Here is a 2,224-nt window from a genome sequence, read left to right as displayed (position 1 = left end):
TAATCATAAGTCATTAAGTGATTAATTTGTTTAGTATTTTAAATTGCCCTCAATCCTGGGTTTTATGACTTTATGTCTTTAGGCCATTTCTATCTTTTGTCTATTACCATTTAAATAAAGAACATGTTTAAAATATGTTCTCCGTCTCAAACAGTGTGATTATGATTCTTTTACAGCTGAAAGAATTTAGTTCAATCCAGCTTTTTTTTGCATTTGAGCTGTTTTGTTTTCAAAGCCTGAAAATATGAACATTCAAGTGTGTTTTGGGCTTAAAAAAAACAGAACCAAATAACTTCTTTCTTCAAGTTTACAAACTGTCTCTTCTCTGCCCCTCGTAGACGTTTCAGCGAGAACACAGTCGCTCAGATGTGGTATTTTGTCAAGTGCATCTACTTCGGGCTGTCGGCCTACCAGATCCGCTGCGGATATCCCACCCGAGTTTTGGGAAACTTCCTCACCAAGAGCTACAATTATGTCAACCTCTTCCTGTTTCAAGGGTGAGTTACACTGGAGAGCATCATTTCTTCCAGCTGAGCAAACAGGTCCAGGACTCAGGTCTTATCGGAGGGTGAAAAACTAGCTGCTGTTATGAGAACGGAAGGAGACGGACAAAATCACACCTTCAAGTTATTTGTTTCAAAAATGTGGAAACAAGATATTTGTTTGGGTCTTTTGTGCATTCTCCATTTGTATATATCACTTTTAGTTCCTTACTTTTAACGCTGTGATACTTAACTTGCTGTTCTTAGGGGCCACTTTTGAAAAATAAAAGGAGGCCCGGGGGCCAGTCGCAGCAGCCCCATACATGTTTATAGAGTTTTAGGATATTTCTAGGATTTAAGGACTTTTCTAGGATTTTAGGATGTTTCTGTGATTTTGGGACATTTGTTGGATATTAGGAAGTTTCTAGGATTTTAGGACCTTTTTTGGATTTTAGGACATTTTTTAGAATTTTAGAATGTTTCTGGGATTGTAGGACATTTCTCAGATCAAAGGACTTTTCTAGGATTTTAGGACATTTCACAGATTTAAGGATGCTCCTAGGATATTAGGACATTTCTTGAATTATATGATGTTTCTCGGATTTTAGAGGCATTTCTCGGATTTTGGGAACCTTTCCAGTATTTTATAACGTTTCTCTCATTTTAGAATGTTTCCCGGATTTTAGGAGCGTTTCGTAATTTTTAGTGCTTTGTGGGAAAAGTCTTTTTAGCCATGCTTTAAAAAAAACAAATCAAATCAATTTGCACAAGAAAGAAAACTGATGTCGTTCCAGGTTTAAAAGAGTTAACTGATGTTAATGTAATAATTTGTGGTGCTTGTTAAAAGCTGTCATTATTGTTCATTCACATAAATCTAAAATTCTCATGTAATTAATGTAACAAAATAAGTGCTCACAAACTCACTAAATGTTATCAGTATGTGAAAACAAAATGCAATTACCAAAAACTTGGGCAAAATTAAGAATTTACTGAAGCAGATTTTTTTTCCATCTCACATTTTGGCAGGATGATAAATAAAGATTTGCCTGTTGTTTGTAGTTTCCGCCTGGTGCCGTTTCTGACGGAGCTGCGGGCCGTGATGGACTGGGTTTGGACCGACACTTCTCTGTCTCTGTCCAGCTGGATCTGTGTGGAGGATATCTACGCTCACATCTTCATCCTCAAATGCTGGAGAGAGTCTGAGAAGGTGTTTATCATTGCGGCATCAGTCGAGTGTGAGAACAAGAGCCAAAGTCTGTCATGCTGGAATGCTCGCTGAAATTTACCTTTGTGATGGGGCTCTCACTTTTTGCAGTGAGCTGAATATTAGGAGGATTTATTCAGTCCACAAATGTCATAATTCAATGCCTCACTATAGTGAAAAATGCACCCCAGCAGTCAGTCCTCCTGTTGCTCCTATCCTGACAGTCTTTGCTCCATCTTTACTTTTGTAACTCCGATCCAAATAATTCATCTACAGATGATGAATAGTATAGTAGTAATAATAGGTATAGAAGACATGTAGCCGTAAAGATGTTTTCTTTTGGGAACGAAGGCAACGAATAACTTAGTAAGGAATGTTCCACAAATTGCCAGAAATTTGTAGATTTAGAAAATCAGTTTTTTAAAAAAAGGAAAAATGTCTAGGGGAAAAAATATTTATAATGATCATAATTACATATTTAAAATTATGTCACAAAATTATTTTATTTTTATGCACTTTTTCCTGTTCATTTCTGTTT

General features: G+C 36.3%; 1 protein-coding gene across 1 annotated transcript; it reads left to right on the top strand.

Moving 5' to 3' along the window:
* Positions 1-231: 231 nt before the first annotated feature.
* On the top strand, positions 232-1,735 carry LOC121965492 (piezo-type mechanosensitive ion channel component 2-like; the record flags this gene model as incomplete). Its single annotated transcript, XM_042515633.1, has 2 exons — positions 232-497; positions 1,542-1,735. Coding segments are annotated over exons 1-2 (325 nt in total), but the record flags the coding sequence as incomplete, so codon positions are not given.
* Between the last annotated feature and the right edge of the window lie 489 nt (positions 1,736-2,224).

This window comes from Plectropomus leopardus, unplaced genomic scaffold (genome assembly GCF_008729295.1).
Source record: "Plectropomus leopardus isolate mb unplaced genomic scaffold, YSFRI_Pleo_2.0 unplaced_scaffold20215, whole genome shotgun sequence".
NCBI lineage: Eukaryota > Metazoa > Chordata > Actinopteri > Perciformes > Serranidae > Plectropomus > Plectropomus leopardus.
Note: the sequence above shows the minus strand (reverse complement) of the source record. Positions and strands in the feature narration are given on the sequence as shown.